Source organism: Molothrus ater, chromosome 5 (genome assembly GCF_012460135.2).
Source record: "Molothrus ater isolate BHLD 08-10-18 breed brown headed cowbird chromosome 5, BPBGC_Mater_1.1, whole genome shotgun sequence".
NCBI classification, from domain to species: Eukaryota; Metazoa; Chordata; class Aves; order Passeriformes; family Icteridae; genus Molothrus; species Molothrus ater.
This window is the reverse complement of record NC_050482.2, coordinates 61,028,070-61,043,957: the sequence shown is the minus strand read 5'-3', so window position 1 is coordinate 61,043,957 and position 15,888 is coordinate 61,028,070. Positions and strand designations below refer to the sequence as shown.

The 15,888-nt window shown below is 43.5% G+C and overlaps 1 protein-coding gene across 1 annotated transcript; it reads right to left on the bottom strand.

The window, feature by feature from the left end:
* Window positions 1-798: 798 nt before the first annotated feature.
* Window positions 799-9,419, bottom strand: YARS2 (tyrosyl-tRNA synthetase 2). Its single transcript, XM_036401183.2, has 6 exons — window positions 9,335-9,419; window positions 4,555-5,491; window positions 3,517-3,684; window positions 2,259-2,414; window positions 1,766-1,936; window positions 799-1,483 (listed from the first exon to the last, which is right to left on the bottom strand). Exons 1-6 carry the CDS (start codon window positions 9,417-9,419, stop codon window positions 1,324-1,326), a joined length of 1,677 nt encoding a protein of 558 aa, XP_036257076.1. The 3' UTR covers window positions 799-1,323.
* Between the last annotated feature and the right edge of the window lie 6,469 nt (window positions 9,420-15,888).

Below are 15,888 nucleotides of genomic sequence, written 5' to 3'. Positions count from 1 at the left end.
TGAGACAGATAAGTAGGATCTGGAAACTGAAATTAACACTAAGAACATGCTGAGCTTTTGAAAGTGCCATTATTTCAGTTCCATGGCCAGAAGAAACTGTCATCTATAACAAGCAAGCCACTATATTTTTTTACTGCTGAAATCTTGAGTCATGGTGCAAATGAAATCAGCATGAAATTTATCAAGTAAAAAGAAACATAAAAAAGATATCTAAAACAGTAACAAACTCCCCACCCAACTCTAGAATACATAACCACATTCCAGAAGCTAAGATTAAGGCTTTACCCCTTGTGGCTGCTGTATTGGAGATTTCATGGACCAGGAAATTATTCTCCATGGCCTCAGAGTGAGGCCTGATCCTTGAAAGCAACACTGCAAAGCACTTCAGCTTCCCTCATGTGTTTCCTGGTCCAGAGGTCCTTGTGGTGCTGTTCACCACAACTCCTGGGCAGCTAAAATTAAAACAAACCCTTTCATGTACATGCTCCAAATCTTCTGGTATAATGTACTATCTTCCAGCTGGCTGCAGAGCCTACAGAACTAGTACCAGGATATTACTTCAGCAAGGAGTGCTGGATAGCATGGATGTCATTCATAGGACCAAAGAAGTGGAACAACTGCCACTCCCCTTGTAAGTCATACTATGCACACAGAAGGCCTAAAAGGGATTCATTGGGTTGACTTAAGCTTTGAAAGGCTCTGTACTTTGAGATTTCAGAAGTGAATTTGCTATGTATTCCCACAGGAAGGCTGGAAAACTTTGGTGCAAAGTGTCCCCATACACAACCAAGAACCAACTTACATTAGTGCCTAATCATTTATCATGAATCTTTATTATGAATTTTCTGCAGCTTCCTTCCAAGCAAACCTGTTCAGGGAAACATGACGACAGGTTGGTTGTCTTTGCCCCCAGCAAAGTTTCTTGGTTAGATGAGCACACACTGGCTGTAAGAAGGAGTGGGTTTGAGTTTGCTTTGGCTCATTTTCCTGTGGGTTATCCTGTGGAATAACTGGCCACTGTTCCTCTACAACACAGAGGGCTGTTACAGGAAGGGAAGCACATCTCCATCGCTGGACTTTGAAATGAATCTTTTCATTTTCTTCTTATGCAGATCCTTATGAATGGTGCTTTGTATAAGGCAGAGTATCCACAATCTCTTCAGTGGTATAACTCAGCTCCTTTATTTGAACTCTGGTGCATTTTGAACAAGAAGTGTTGGGCAGTCTGTGAGCTGTGTCGTAATGACCAGTACAGAAAAATCTTCAAGTACCTCTTCAAGCAGCAGAGTCAGAGACCTGTCCTTTTAGGGAGATACTCTGTTGTCACAACTGCAGCCATTTTATAATGTAGTAATTTTTCTTTCCAACCCTAAGTAATGATACTCCATTCTTCAGAATATGCTGTCCCAGAATAAGAACAGTCTCAGGATTAGTTACACGATTCCCATTTATTGAAACTCCTCCATCTGTAATTTTCCGGTACCTTAAAAACAAAACAGAAACAACTGTTACTTGCAAGAGAAAGGTATTTATTAAGAAATGAAAGTTCTTTTTTTTTTTTTTTGGGTTTTTGTGGTTTTTTTTTTTTGTGGGTTTTTTTTTTGTTGATGTTGGATGCAGAATTGAATACATTTTAATTCTTCTGCACTTCATTTCCAGTCCAGGTCAGCAGTGACTGAAATTACCCTTAGCCTCTACTATTACACCATCTGAGAAGGGTAAATACTCTTTTAAGAATTACCCACAAGCACAAGTGAGAACTCACCCACTAGGTCCATCTGGAATGGCATTTGCTTTGCGACACAAGTCAAGAACAGTCATGCCAGGTTCAAGCAGCAGTTCAGCAGAAGTAGCTTGTCTGAAAAGTTCCTGTAGCTCTTGGTCAGACATTTCTTCCAGTGCCTCCACACTGCTGTAATAAAGGGCCTTAGTGCACCTGTGAGAACAAAGAGCATTCAAAATACAGAGCTAGTATTCTCTTCACACAAAGTGCTACTCATCAGATTCCCCTCCCCACTTTCTTTTGGGAGTCCACAAACAAAGAGAAATACTTTAAATACAACCCCATTTTTTATTGTACCCTACTGCCCTGCAAGGTTTTTAAATATTTTCTGTGTATTTTTAAGTCTATAGGATTGTTGCAATTTTTTTCTTTTAACATCTAGGCAACAACTTAATAGATTAAAATAGTTCCTGAAAAGCTATGGAGAATTCCTATAGAAATCTGAAACAAAACTGCTTGATAAATCAAACTTTACCTTTTAGCAGATTCCAGCCCCTCTCTACCATGGACAAGCTTAGTTACTTCAGCAGCCAGTCGTTTCTGAGGGCCCCATTTCTCAGGTTCTTTAGCATGCATTTCCATGATGTGGGCAATCTCCTCAAGAGGAAGGAAGGTGAATAGTTTCAGGTATCTATGAGCAGGGAAAAAATACTTTGTCTATATAGCCATCATCATAGATCTCCTGCCTTTGTCATTCAAACTTCAGTAACTGCATGAAAATGATTCTTAGTCAATTATTAAGATGCTCTGTGCTTTCAATCAAATCTTTAAAACTCGTATTTTACCTAATATTCTGCCTAAGGTCAAGTCTTCAGGCATAAGATAGTGTCAGATGCTTTTATGAAGCTTGTACTCCAGTCAACAACTTCATTTTCTCTTGAAGCTTTTATAGGATTTATTGGAATCGTGTGTCAACTAACAAGGTTCTGTATTTATCCTAGTAGATCCACAATATGGATCTCCTAGGATAAATAAAATGCAAAATCCCACTGCCAGTCTGTGGCCATCATGGGACAGAAGCATACTTGTATTAGCAAGTATCTCAGCAGGAAGATTATTTAGGATAATCAAGAATTTAAAGAAGCACCCTAAGCCTACTCTTTAAAGTCCATTTTAATGAACTGTCAGTCCCATGCAGTGTATTAAAGGTACCTTTACTGGTAAAAAGTCTGAAGGGCTGAAAGATTTTAGTCCACATACCCTTCTTTTCAGTCAGAAAGGTGTTTGGGATTAGAACATGGATTTGAATTATCAGGGGATAAACCTTTCAGAGAGGTAAGTAAGTAAGTTATAAGGCAGGTCCCAATATGAAAAGGAAGTAGCTCAGATTTAACAGTGCCATTGACGTTTAAAGTAAAACAGATTCAGAAAAGAACACAGAGCAAATTATTAAAATCAATGTACTAATGTAGTGTACTGAAAAAAACTGTGACTCTACAGTACTGAAACTAACATGCCATATAAGAGAGTCAACCCACTGGCAGAACAAAATGTGTTATTCACTCCTCTGTCATCCCCCTTCTAATTTTCTGATGCATATTTCAGCATATGGAAGTTCCACTATCCTGTCTACTTAAGAACCAGTCATGCCTGTTTATTTCATGAACACTTATAATTAACACATACTTCTACATGGAGCTTGCGTTGCACATAATTAAATGAAACAGTTACAGTGAACAGTTAGAATCAGGTTTTAGAAACAAGGGCAAAAAGCAAGATGGAGAAACACTTACTTTTCAACCACGTTATCTTGCTGTCTGACAAAAAATTGATAGAGCTCAAAAGGAGAAGTCTTCTCCCTGTTCAGCCAAACTGCATTTCCAGCAGTCTTTCCCAGTTTATCACCAGTAGTACTCGTAATAAGAGGTACAGTAATTCCAAACACCTCTGCTCCTGTCATCCTGAGAAAGAAGAGTCACTGCATGTTAAGAAAAAGAAATCATATCTTGGTAAAGCTGACTAAAATACAAGCATTCTGCAAGATTCTATCCTTGATATAAAGCTGGGGGTGATGGGCAAAAAGATGCCAGAACACTGCTGTGTGAAGGAGAGCTTTAGGGAAAAACCAGCACCATAAGTTTTTAAGTTTTTTTGTATGTATCAAAGACATTTATGTCCTTTAAGGAGTTATATACTGCAACTATCTCATAATCATATTTGGTGTGATTACACCAGGATGTGCATGCTGGCAGACTTTTCCTAATTTTGTCCCATGCTTCAGGGTGTTTGATTTTGGTTCTTGGATTCACTAATACAAGAACCTATTATTTTTCTTAAAAATTCATATAAACCTGGTCAAAATGTATGCATGTACCAAGCTTATGGTCAGGCCAACTAATTACTCCTCTCAAATCACAGGGATTTGTGTGTGGCCAAACCTCTCGTTGCTTTAGAGACTGAGCACCAAGTTGCACAGCATTCTGTCATGGAATCACAGAACTAGTGAGGTTGGGCAAGACCTCTGAGACCGTCGAGTCCACCCTGTGACTGAACATCACCATGTCACCTGGAGCATGGCACTAAGTGCCAGGGGCATCTTTCCTTACACATCGCCAGGGACAGCGACTTCACTCCTCCCTGCGCAGTCCATTCCATCGCTGCCCTTCTCCAGACTTGCTCCAGCACCTCAAAGCCCTCCTGACTGAGGGGCCCAGGACTGACACAGCACTCGAGCTGCGGCCTCACCCGTGCCCAGCACAGGGTGACAATGCCATCCCCGGTCCCGCTGCCCACACCTTGCCCATCCCTTCCCGCCCCGCGCTCCTCCGTACTTGGTGACGAGCTCGTATCCGGACATGATGTTTCCCATCTGGTCGTGCCCGCCGAGCTGGATGCGGCAGCCGTGCTGCCGGTGGAGGTGCAGGAAGTCGTAGGCCTGCAGCGCGGGGTACAGGAACTCGGCCAGGCTCATGCCCTCGGCGCTGCGCAGCCGCGCCTGGCAGCTCTGCCGGCTCAGCAGCGTGCCCATGCGGAGCCGCCCGCCGGCGCCGCCCAGGAAGCGGAGCAGCGGCTCCCGGCCGAGCCAGCGGGCGTTGTCCAGCAGGGCGGCGCGGCCGAGCCGCCCGGCCCCCGGCTCCCAGAACAGCTCCCGGTGGTTCCCGAACAGCCGCTCCAGCCCCGCGCGCAGCGCCCGCGCCTGCGCGCGCACCCGCCCCGCCGGCAGCGGCTCCCGCGCGCGCTCCCGCCCGCTGGGGTCCCCGAGCCGCGCCGTGGCCCCGCCCACCACGGCGATGACGTCGTGGCCGGCGCGCTGGAAGTGCAGCAGCGCCATGACGGGCAGCAGGTGCCCCACGTGCAGCGAGTCCGCCGTGGGGTCGAAGCCGCAGTAGGCGGCCAGCGGCGGCCGGCCCGGCTCCAGCAGCGCCGGCAGCTGCTCCTCCGCGCTCTGCGCCGGGAACACCTCCTGGAACAGCCCGCGCTCGCACTGCGCCGCCAGCAGCCCCGCCGCGCCCCGCGCCCGCCGCGCCTGCTCGTGGGCCCGGCGGCGGAGCGGCGGCGGGAGCGGGGCCCGGCGCAGGCCCCACGGCCCCGCCGCCCGCCCGCAGCGCCGGCACAGCGCGGGCGCCGCCATCGTGCGCGGGGCACGCCGGGAGCGCCGGGAGGGCGGGGCCGCTGCGCCGGGACCGCCCCGGAACCGCCCAGGTCGGGCGGGGAAAGCGGCTCGGGAAGGCCCGGGGGACAGCGGGGCTGCCGTCGGCTTCGCGCCGGCTGGCGGTTCTTCTCCGCCACGTTAAAGATGCGACAAAACCGGCGTGTGTTGGCTCCTGCTCCGCTGCATTTCTCTCAACCCGGAGTACCGGGAGTTCAGGCGGTGGGAATCGGCCTGGCAGAGCGGGTACCGCGTGCCTGAGTTGCTCACAGCGGGGCTTTAGAATTTACAGACCCTAGAATTTATTAGCTATGTTACTAGAATTGATTAGCTATAATCCTAGACATTTTTAGCTATGTTACATATCTGCTTGGGAAGAGGTGTGCAGCTCTGGGTGATAAAAGGAATGCTGAGGAAACATGTGCCCTCTGCAGGGGAGTGGAGCACCTGGGATATGGAGAGTGCTGAGGTATGCAATGGGTTTTGCTTCAGTCTTCACTGGCAGGTGTTCAAGCACCCCGGCAGAGTTGCAGAAGGAAAGGTAAGGGTGAGGAGAATGAACCACCTCCTGCAGGAGAAGATGAGGTTTGAGCCTGTGTAGGGAACCTGGGTGTAGCCATGATATTTTCTGAAAAATCCTTTCCTTAGGATTTCTTCTCCTGAGAAGCTGAGAAGCCTCAGGAACAAAATGTAAACAATGATTATTTGCTGTTGGGGAATGCAGCAGGTGCATCTTTGATTGGTCCATGTTGGTTGTTTCTAATTAATGGCCAATCACAGTGAGCTGGCTTGGACTCTGTCCGAGACACAAGCTTTTGTTATCATTCTTGCTTTTCTATTCTTAGCTAGCCTGCCTATGAAATCCTTTCTTCTATTCTTTTAGTATAGTTTTAATATAATATATATCACAAAATAATAAATCAAGCCTTCTGAAACATAAAGTCTGTCCTTGTCTTGTCCCTCATCCTAAGACCCCTGCGAACACCATCACACCTGGGGGTGCACAAGTCCTAGGACATGATGGGATGCTTTCACAGGACCTGAGGGGATGGTTGGGTGAAATGTCTGAGCCACTCTCCATCATGTTTGAGGAGCAGTGAGGTTCCCACTGACTGGAAAAGGGGCTCAGTTGGTCATTGGTTACCTTTGAGACAATGGCAAGCACTTGGTAGACATTGTCAAGATCTTTGCCATTCTGTGTTAGAAGTGATAATACAACAGGAAGATCGATAAATGGAAATATGCAGACTTGGAAAAGCTGGGATTATTAACTCTCCAAACAATACTGACAAGAAGAGTAATTCTGACACACTAGATTCCAAGAGCTAGCCATTGGCTCATAATGAGCCTGGTTCTCCATGCACCACTTTCACACTCAGCTGAAATTCCTATTCTCTAGCACTCTCTATTCCTATTTAAGTGCTAGCAAAAGCAATGACTATGGCAATTCTTCCTTGCAGTAGGTTCAGGTAAATGCCCAGCTGGAGCAGATGGTTTGATTCCTTTGTGCTGGAAGGGGCCAGTGGCTTCACATAATCCCTTTTTCTTCCCTTGCTGGCTCACAACAGCCCCCTGCCATGCTACAGAAAAGCTGCCTGGGGAAAATCAGCCTGGGGCTGCTGGCTGGGGGCAGCTGAACCCGAGCCAGCAGTGGGCCCAGACAGCCAAGAAACCCAATGGCATCCTGGCCTCTGTCAGCAAGAGGGGGCCAGGGCAGTGATTGTCCCTCTGCTCAGCACTGGTGAGGCCACACCCCAAATCCTGTGTCCAGTTTTGGGCCCTTGACACAGAAGACACTGAGGTGCTGGAGCGTGTCCAGAGAAGGGAGAAGGACCAGGAATTTACTTCTTTGAAATCTCTGAGATGCTGTGTTGTGTTACCAACAGTGAACCAGTTAATTCTGTTACAGAGCTAATTTTTGCCATTTTGTTCTTTATTAATGTCTCCTGTGCTTCTGCTTTCATTTCACAGGGCCAGCCTGTGGCTGCTGGGATGGTGAACATAAAGCTCCAGAACATCAGCAGGAGCTTTATCATCCACCTCTCCCAGCCCCTCCAGTAAATTCCCTGGTGCTGGGATAATCACTTTGTGGTGGCAGATGCTCTGGCTGTGCCCACTGCCTTCCAGAGCATACCAATACACCTCTTTTCTTATTATTGCTTATGCTGTACTCTGAGGGTTTTAGTCTTTATGAGGGATGGGAAAAGCTTTTGCTCTCAATGTACGTCTAAGGGGTAGCCTGGCTCTGTGGTGTCTGTAGGCAAGAGGACAGTTGTTATTTTCTGCAGTCCTTAATCCCTCTGCAGCTTTTATCTCTCAGATTAGTTAGAGCATTTGAACAAATAGTTTTCCTTTGACAAATAGTTTTCTTTTCCCTCCCTCATGTTTATTTTATTTCATTTGATCTTCTTATTTTTCAGTATATCTAATTTTTTTTCTTGTCATCTTTTTCAGCTGAAAATTAACTTGTTCCCTGTTTCCTCGCCTCTCTCCACCCAGGGGTATTTGTTGCTTGTGTGTTCCTTTCTTCTCCTCTCTTTCTCTGCTGTAATTGGTTTAATTTTGTTTCTTTTTCATGGACCTCTTTATATGTCCTCTGATAGGTGCATAGCAGTTTTAATTGGTCTTTGTGCCATATTGATCTCGGTTTAGATTTAATATCCATCCTTCAAATACCAGACCAATTAATATGGAATATGTTTTCATATTTCTCATGCTAAATAATTTTTTGACTTTACAATGACCCAGGGGTTGGCAGACTATGGTGCTGACAGCTGCTTTTGTCTTGATTTTAGACTCCATCAAATTCAGTTTCAATATTGGGTTTTTCTAAGACAACCCCAAACCCAGAATCAAGTCTAAAAATCCTCTTCATTTTTAAAATACTGTTGTGACAATGTTATTATCTGTGGCTTGTTAGTGTTCAGCAATTATTCTTTTTTTACACACTTTTTTAGATATGACACTATCCCAAGTCCAAAATCTCTCCATTCTCCACAAACAGTCATGCACAGAGTTAATTTGCAAATAAAATAAAAGTATTGGGAAGAAAGTTCTGCATGTCCCATGGAATTTAAGTAATTACACAATGTGTATTGGCACATGGGATCTTTTCCCCAAAGCTTATGGGTTGGCATCACTCACTAACAAAGTATTTTCTTGTGACATAACTGAAAAAACTTTTTGTGACTATTTTGCCACCCTGCCATACTGTGATGGTCAAATTATTCATTCTGAGAACCATTCTCTTAAAAGATTAAGGCAAAGGCAAGGGTGATCTCTCTTGGCTCTATAATGGGATACCAGTAATGTAACCAGGGAAAGTAGGAAGTGTTCAGGACTAAATCCCAATAGGAGACAGGCTAAGCCTAAGTAGAAGAAATGTGGATGCTGTTAGAGATGATTAAGGTGCTTAGTCTTTCCATTATAAATCATCAGTCTTTAGGTGTGATTGTCTTCCTATAAATCATAAAGCAATTTATTGTAGTCTTGTAAGCCAATTTTTTTTCAGGCATTTTGAAAGCATTTTCACACAAGGAAATCCAGAACCGATAGTAAAGGCTTAGCTTCCATTATGATAAATAAAATAGTCATGAAAGGATCATTATTTTCATGGCAATGTACTTTGAAAAATAACACAGATTAGAACAAGAACTAACAAGACATAATAATGAGAATAACAATGTTTCTTTTTCTAATTCAGTTGTTGAGAATGAATCCTTTATCCTGGCTGATTTAGTATTCTGGATGATGCTGATGGAAAAGAGAAAACCCTTCTGCTTTCAGAATATAAAAATAAATATGAAAGCTGAAACTCCCTCTGCTTGCCACTGCAGGTGTATAAACTTCCTGGTGGTTTGAAGGAAATTACTTGGACGGTTCAGGGAACTGCTATGTGAAATTAGAGTAAGTATAAAATGCTGGTATGAAAGGCCTGGGTGGAGCCTGGGGAGCACCCACACAGTTCTCTGGGCAGTAGTTGATGTCACTTCCAGTGCTAGGCACCCCTCCACTTGTATTTTCCTCCTTGTTCTTCACTGAGCCCATGGCTCCCTTGCCCTTCACTATTCTCAGCAGATGCAGATATAATCAAAGTCAGCCCTCACAGTACTGTGGGATGTCATTCCCAAAGAAAGGTAACATTTCCTAGAAACCACAACTCTCTCTATGTCAATTGAATATCAAATCAGCTGGGGTCTTGGAAACTATTAAAAGAATTTCCCAGCCAGGTTACCTAACTGGAAATATTTTGAAGTCACTTGTAGGTGGCGCCGTTGTCTTTTGTGTCCCCCTCAGGAAGAGTCCAGGCTGAGGGACTGCAGAGCTGGCACATCGTGGGTGAGGTGTTTGCTGAAGCTTCCACTTCATGCCTGAATTTCCACCCAGTATTTGATTCCTATTCTTCTTTCAGAGAAGATCCTCATTCCAATGCAAGGTATCATTATTCAATGTAACTGACTTTAAAACTCTGCTTCGAAATCGTTTATTTCGATTTATTCCCTTGTGCAATAGAAGGAATCCCTGATCCACTCTCCTGCCGGTAAAGCCAAGTTATACGTGCAGCAGCCACCAGGTGGCAATACAAGAGCTCGATATGCTGAATTTTGGTGCTATTCGTGCCGGGGAAGCTTTGGGGTATTAGCTAAGTAAATATATTTACTGCAGTGTTTCTGCAGAGTTTGGCTTTCTCTGCCAGTGCCCCGCATCTGCATAATTGACTTCATGCAACAGCCAAGGGAGACTAAGCTGATTTTCTGGATCAATGATTGAAGCCTTTTATGTGGCTAATAATTGATATCTTTATTTAAGTGGCTCAGTAGTGGATGAGAGATGTTGTGTGAGGAACTCAGCTGTGAACTCAAGCAAAATCTCTTAAGAAAGGGGATGCACTGGTAACATACAGCTGTCCCACTGGGAGTTTTCTCCTGGCTTTAACTTCTGACCTTCCTGAAGGCCAAGGAAACCTGAACACCTCACATGTATGGAATTCCAGATGTAATTGCTTCACAACGTTAACATCTGCCTTTTCCATCCAGTCTTTTTCATTCACTTCTCATCAGGGCTGATGCTTGCTTTTCTGCCTTATAAGAGCATTCAACACTGGTGTCTGGTGGAAATAGTTAATTCCCAGTCTTTTTCATCTTTTCTTGTCATTTTCAGGCATTAGGGAATGTAATAATATCTCTGTACTTTCAAGGACTAGTTTTCCACCCACTGTAATGGAGAAAGTATTTTAAGACATTTTTTATTTTGACATTAGCTCTTTCAGTAGCAGTCAGTGCTACAGCTTTTCAGAAGGTGGAGTTCTCTGTTTTCTCATTCAGATAGATGAAAAAGCTTCTAGCACAAGAAATGTATTGTGGACCTGGCAGATGTCTCATGTCACTAAATTCACCACAGTGTTTATTTGAACGTAGAGAAATTATGGATGTGCATTTTGTTATTTCACATGAAAGTGTTAACAGCCTGCTACTGTCGTTTCCTGATATGGAAAGAGTTTTCCTCTCAGTACTTTATGGGAAATCTTACTTTCAATCAGACAATGCACTGTGAAGTCTGTTAGCAAATATGTCTTTCAAGTACATGCAAGTTTGTGGTTTAGGAAATAAATAGCAATGTAAGGAGAGGAGCATAGTAGGAAGTCTTGAAAGAGTAAATAACTTTTGAGAAGGGAACTTCCCTAAGAAAGATTTGAGATAAGATTCTGCCTGTGAGTTGGGTGTTCAGTGTGTCAGAAGTGCTGTGGGCACAGATGCTGGGTCTGCCTTGTATTTTGAATAACACAAAGCTCTTTGCACGGGCAGTGATAGCCCCTCTCAGTTTGGGCACTTTGCTGGACCAGGGGCACTGGCCCTCGTGTGCCCTTGTGCCCTCAGAATTCAAGATTCACAACTATTAAAGCTTGAAGGAACTGAATTGGCTGATTTGCCCTCTGCACTGTGCTGACCGTGGGATTTAACAGTTGACAGGAATTGCAGAAATGAAGACCTGTGTTTGGCAGGAGCAGATACACCACAGCCCAGGTGCCTTTCAAAAGGATCTCTAACTCTCTCTGTTAACATCAAGCAGCCTGCTTAGGCAGTTGATAAATAAACTTTGTCTTCAAAGCTGATAACAACAGATTTCCTCTGAGAAAACATGCACAATCCTCAAAGCCTCTTCTCTTTCTTGAGGTTGTTTGTATGCAGTCTCAGCTTTCTTGCTCAGATACTGCACAGCCTCAGGCCATGCTTCTGGCAGGTTACATAAAGAAAAGCTTTGAGGAGCTGGCTGGTGATTGAAGAAATGAAAGTGAGCTTTGGGACATGATGCTTGAGGAACTGGATGGCTACTGCTTTTCCCTTGCAGCTTTCTCCAGTTATAATCACCAGCCTGGGAGCAAGATGCTGGACACTGATCCCAGTGGGAGCCATTTTCAGGGATAATAAGGAACTGGTTGTAGCAACAGAAGGATAACTCAGTGTTGAGCTGATAGGATAATATTTCTGTCCACCTAAATTGTTCTGCGGTGTCAAATGATGAAGGTAATTTCATACTTCTATTCATCCATGGGTTTTGGATGTTACCCTGACAGCTATGACTGTACAGAATAGCATGTGCCTGCGGGAGGGAGGAATTTGAAAGGGAAAAGAGAGAAGAATGTGACCACTAGCCTGAAAGTACAGTGCTAAAGAGAGAGGCCACACACCATATACTTCCAGAAAAACAAATGATGACAGTGCTGTGTCTTCTCTCATCATGTAGCTTGTTTTTCTCATGTTTATCTTGAAATGGATACTGAACATTTGTTGTATTGCTCATTTCTGATTCTGATTTAAGGTGTTTAGTATATATTTAAACCTAACAGAAGGTTAAGACCACTTAAGCAAGACATGAAATGATGTCCCCTGACATAGACAACAGTGTCAGTGTTCATTCCGGGTTGGTGGTTGTTTTCCATATATATATATATATATATCTATATATATATATATATATATATAGATATCTGTTATTGATGTTCACAGATTATTAATTTGATGGCTTTGTGGTCTGAAAGCTAATAATTTATATTCCTGCTCTGTTCCTGGAAGGGAGAAGCTTGCACTTTCTTGCCAGGAATCATTAGTCAATGCACTTGGTTCAGGCTGTTCATGTCTTGTGTATTGTTATGTGATAAAGGGGAATTACAGAGTGGGATTCTGCCTGAAATCTTCAAGGCCTGTGGGAGTTCCCCCAACATGTCACAGATTTCTTCAGATATGTGATAAGGCAAGCTGCAAATACTGATAAAAGATAGAGAAAAATGTTTGTTTTTCACAATAGAGGGGGATTACCGACTGGAATCCTTTACAGATCAATGTTAAGATCAGTGCTGTTTGAAATACCTATAAACAATGTGGGTAAGTAGTTGGTTAGTGAATGGTTGTTGAGGAGGGGATGATATCAGCTCCCAAAGACATTTCAGGGTACTCCAACCTAATCATGTTTAGAGATTTGCTGTCTATTGAGGTGCTATCATATCTGGTCTGGCTTCTCAGCCATCATGGAGTTGTCAGGCTGCATGGAATTCAGGAGGAGGAGAAACCTTAAAATTAATGTTTCTGCTAGGTTTGTAAGAAACTGAAACCTGCTTTAGAAGATTTCTAAGAGAAAAAAACATTTGTTCCTCTGTTACCAGAAATGCTTTGTTACAAGACCCATTTGCAAACAGGGAGAATAACTTTGACCTGTGTCCAGATGCGTTTGTAGTTTAAATACAGAGTAAAGCAGTAGTTGGTACAAACAGCCATTGAATATGAAGAAACAAGCCCTGCCCTGGAGCATCTCCACCTTATCCAAGGTCCAGGACCCTGTTACAGCCCAGAACACCTCTCCTGGCTACTTTTAGGGCTAGCCCTGCCTGGCCTCCTTTTGCTCCTGTTGAACCCCCTGGTCCTGGCTCATTCCTTGATGTACCCGGTGTGGCAGAGATCTGTTGTCCCCCTGCTTGTCCCCTCTCCTGGGGCACCACAGGGTTATGTATAGGAAAGGCAGGTCTGTCAGTGAGACACAGGATATCTGGGGATGCCAGGTGACTCTGAAGGGTGGGCTTTATTTTCTTGTCTCTTCTGAAAAGTGCCTACCTTCACCTGCAGCTCACAAGGTCAGCTACATTGCAGCTGGGGATATGAGCACTGCAGGGACACTTCTGCCCTTCCGTGTGACACTGCTAAAAACTGACAGCCCAGAATCTTGAGCTTTGCAAGAAGCAGTGGCTTTTGCTGGCTGGGAGCTGCAGTCAGAGTCTGGGTGAAGTTGCTGTCAGCCCAGAAGTGTTCTAGAAGTGAAATTACAATGTTGGGCAGGCCAAACCAGCAGAGATGGAAGAGCAGTCTGAAATAGCAGCTTCTCCATTGTCACCGTGATATTTTCTGAAAAATTCCTTTGCCAGGATTTCTTCTCCTGGGAAGAGGAGAGGCCTCAGCTTCTCCATGTTTTGCATTTCTCTGGAATGAGGTCTGGAGATTGTTTATCCAAACATGTGAATTGTTTTTAATTAATGGCCAATCACAGCCAGCTGTGTTGGGACTCTGGTCAGTCACAGGTTTTTATTCATTCTTTTCTAGCCTTCTGATGTATCCTTTCTCTTTCTTTAGTACAATTTCAGTATGGCTAATTATATGATAATATAATATAAATATATAATATAATATAATATAATATAATATAATATAATATAATATAATATAATATAATATAATATAATATAATATAATATAATATAATATAATATAATATAATATAATATAATATAATATAATATAATATAATATCCTTCTGAGAACTTGGAGTCTAGTTCTCATCTCTCACCCTGTCCTGGGGACCTCACAACACCACACTCCATGGTGGTTCAATCCATGCAGGAGTGAACTGGATGCAGTGTCTGCTAAAGAGCATTAGATCAGCCTAATGCTCATTCTCATTATCAGCTGAAGTGTGTCTGTGGTCCCACATGTCCCCAGAGATGTTAAGTGGTGGGGTTTGCTCCATTATTTGCCTTCTCTTTGCCATCCCTGTGCAGCAGCTGCAGGCTGGGAGATGTCCATGGAAACTGAAGCTTCTCAGTCATGATTTGGGTGATGGAGACTTAAGAGATTTCCTCAGCCTGTTGAAATGGATCTGGCAATGGCCAGTCTTCCTTATTTATGTGGGACTCCAGTGACCTAAAAACCAGGCAAACAATGGCCCTGTATATCCCTGTCTACAATGCTTAATTGTCTTTGCAATAAGGAGAGTGAGGGTTCCTCAGTGCTATGTGTATCTTAGCATTATGGCTAACTGTGGGATATTGTAGCTTTGCATTGCTTAATGTTAATATTAAACAAGACAAACTATTTCAGAGCCCAGGATAACTCCTGGCTGCCAAACAGAAGGGAAGAAGTCCAGGTGCAGCTGTGTAAGCACTTCAAATTTTTGTGTGTGTGTGTGAACCTGAAATAACCCTGAGGAATTCATTACTCAGTCTTTATCATGAGCACACAAACAAACATGGTTTCTATAAATAACACTTTCATTAACAGTGGTAGGTAAAGGAGCCTCTTGTGTGTGTGGCCTTGGTATTGTGTTTATGTACAACCAGTGGATCATTATTAACACTTATTAGGGTTAACCATGATTGCTATATAACCTATACTATATATTACTATATAACCTATGATTGGATTGCAGGTTATACCTCTACACACATATATGGGATTAATTTTAAAGTGTATATAAGAATAATATATATATATATATAAATATAAATATGTACATATACATGAATACAGCCCTGTAGTCCTGTTAAAGCTTGCAGAAACTCATGTGAAGAAGGAAGAGCAAAAAGCAGGGAAGTCACTCTGGCTGTTGGAGACCTTCCCAGCTGGCTAAAATCAATTCAGCTGGCTCTTGCTCTCTGTCTTCCACTGAATTAGATTTTTGTCTGCTGACATTTGTTTGGTCAAATGCATTTGAATAAAGAGGAAGAGCAGAGGTAACTTCAGAAGCCAACTTTTTAAAATAAACCACACCAAAAGACCCACAAGTGTGGTCCCTACAGTCAGCACAGGCGGCTTTGGCAGCTTCTGTGATGGAACTTTGAGTGCTACAGAAAGCTCAATAATCCAGAGCAACTGCTGGTTACCTCCAAAATATATTGAGATATTTACTAGGGACTGAGAAACATTTTAAGTCCTCCTTTTTACCTTTTGTGACTTACTGCATTTGGTTCTTTGGAGCTTTCCACCCCATATCTCCTGTCCCAAGGTGCCCTCCAGAAGGTATTGTTTCAGCTTGAGCTGGTGACAAGTCCTGGGAGCCAACAAATTCAGAGCTGGAGAATGGGAAGAGTGCAGAAGAGCCAAGCCAAAAAACCCTCAAACCCAACATTTAAACCCAAAGGGAAATCTTCCTGTTCACTGTACTCCCTTGCCTGAATGCCTCAGTAAAACAGCATTTTTGTCTCGGGGGGTGGATAGCAAGGTGATGTGAGAGCAAAGCAGAATCACAGAATACA